The sequence below is a fragment of the Schistocerca serialis genome, unplaced genomic scaffold, assembly GCF_023864345.2.
Source record: "Schistocerca serialis cubense isolate TAMUIC-IGC-003099 unplaced genomic scaffold, iqSchSeri2.2 HiC_scaffold_1342, whole genome shotgun sequence".
Lineage (NCBI taxonomy): Eukaryota > Metazoa > Arthropoda > Insecta > Orthoptera > Acrididae > Schistocerca > Schistocerca serialis.
This window is the reverse complement of record NW_026047561.1, coordinates 13136-15348: the sequence shown is the minus strand read 5'-3', so window position 1 is coordinate 15348 and position 2213 is coordinate 13136. Positions and strand designations below refer to the sequence as shown.

The following is a 2213-nucleotide window of genomic DNA, read 5'->3' as shown; positions in this document are numbered from 1 at the left end:
TTTTTTGAGACTGGTCTAAAGTTACGGTTTAAGTGTTTGTACTACTACTGAAAGAGAAATTTTACTCGGAAGCAGCGTAGCTGGTGTACACTTTACGTTTACTTAGACCTTTTTAAGTATAAATGTAAAGTTTTACGCCTTCTGTAGTGGTGTGTAACTTATTTTGTGTCCAGAATTTTGAGAAAATGCAAAAAGTTGCACAAAGTTAACATGACAGTATAGTAGTTGTGCAGGATGCCGCCTGTCACAGACCATATGGTGGGTTGCAAAGTGTGTAAGTAGATGGAAATGAATGTTCCAGTGGATGTATCTCTTGTTGCATGCATGATTATATGAGCACATGTGACGATTATTATGCAGCGGGTAGTTGTGTGTGTGTGTGTGTGTGTGTGTGTGTGTGTGTGTGTGTGTGTGTGTGTGTGTGTGTGTGTGTGTCAGGGAGAGCCGACCCGGTGGCCTTGTTGTATTTGAAATATGTTGACCGACTTATTGTGTACGAAGCAGTGACTTTTATATTTTATGTCGGTATGTCAGGAAATTTCCATGTTACTGGTCTGAATCACTTAGCTGTCTGGTGAGGAAGTAGTATTTCAGTGCTTACAGATGCGTTTAGTTTCTATTGTTTTCTTCCTAAGTGACTGAAGGAATTGGTACCCAGAGAAGGTACTTTTAGGGGTGTGTTTGAAAGTAGATGAAGGATTGGGTGGCAACTGCATGCCGAGGTGAAAGGAGGTGGATCTGTGGAGTGAATTATGAGGAAAACCAAATGAATTTGTTAGGAGATGGAGTGCACCTATTTTTAATGGGAGATGGCTGAAGTTTTTGATTATGGGCTAGTGCTGTGGATCTGTCTGTAATACGCTGGTTAACCCGTATCGCAGAAGCGAGATTTCTAGATTTGTGATTTGTTGCTCGGAAGAAGTGTATTCAGAATTGTTGGCAGTTTTGCGGCTGTGACAGTTTCTTTCATTTGGTGTGTGTGTCTCGATAGTAGAGAGTAAGTGTGTCGATGTTTTGTGCAGGAGCCTTTCTGAGGAGGAGCGAGGCAGGAGGCTGAATAAGGCGTCTGAGAAGGGGGCGGTGGAGGAGGTGCGGGCGTTGCTCGCGGCTGGGGCGGACGTGGGGGCGAGGAGCGGGGACGGGGAGACCGCCCTGCACTGCGCTGCAGGGAGTGGCGACGCGGCTGTGGTGCGGCTGCTGCTCTCTGTGGCGTCCGACCCCAACGCCAGGAGTCAGGGGGGGGAGACGCCGCTGCACTTGGCGGCATGGAATGGCCACGCAGAAGCGGCGGCTGCTTTGCTGCAGGCCGGAGCCGACAGGGGGGTGAGGACTAATGACGGGAACACCCCCCTGGACTACGCCGGGCTGTGCAACCAGCAAGAGATCGTCGAGATGCTAACACAGCATTAATACGTGCCAGTAGTACTTCATTGTACAGGGTATTAAAATAAAAAATTGAAAAAAAAAGATATCTTTCTCTATTCATTTCTACCTTTTGCAGTCCACACAATTACTCCAGTAACACCACAACTACTGCAACAACAGGAGATATCTGTAAACCAACGTGACAAACCTTCCTTTTCAGAATTCACTCTGTAAAACATTTCACAAGCAATTTCTGCAAAAGCTCAGCAACAATTGACAAATACTCCCTCATTCATAAACTCCACTTCTCTCTCCCTCTCTGTCTTGTGTTTCTCGTCCCATATACAGTATTCAAACAGCTTACAAGAATACAGCCGACCTCTCTCACAACCGCCTGTATTTCGAAATGTAAACACCCAATCTCTTCCAAGACACAAATGCCAGAACACCGGTTGTTGTGCGTTAATGTTAGTTCTTTGCACCAGTCTCCTACATTACCTAATTACTGCAAACTATTTGCTAGCTGTGTCTATGTTGCTACATTACATCACTGTGAACTGCACCATACTCAAATTACTGCCATATAAGCTGTTCAGTTAGAATGTATCTTCACTTGCGACCTCACACTGAATTCACTTCTGTGCGTGCACTGCACAAGTACTTTTCGTGTTTAACTGTAATGTCACATTTGTAGCAGTGCTCACACCACATCATGCTCACACCATCTGGAGCCTTCTTGCCAGCTCACCTTCAAATAAAGAGAATTGAACAACCACCTAAAATCATTAGACTCCTAAACACCTCCCTTGCTGCTCTTACAGAACAAACTACCATCTCTCAGGGAATTA

General features: G+C 45.3%; 1 protein-coding gene across 1 annotated transcript; it reads left to right on the top strand.

The window, feature by feature from the left end:
- Positions 1–1074: 1074 nt before the first annotated feature.
- Positions 1075–1410, top strand: LOC126439754 (uncharacterized; the record flags this gene model as incomplete). The annotated part of the gene is made up of 1 exon (XM_050090576.1): positions 1075–1410. A coding segment is annotated over one exon (336 nt), but the record flags the coding sequence as incomplete, so codon positions are not given.
- Positions 1411–2213: the final 803 nt, after the last annotated feature.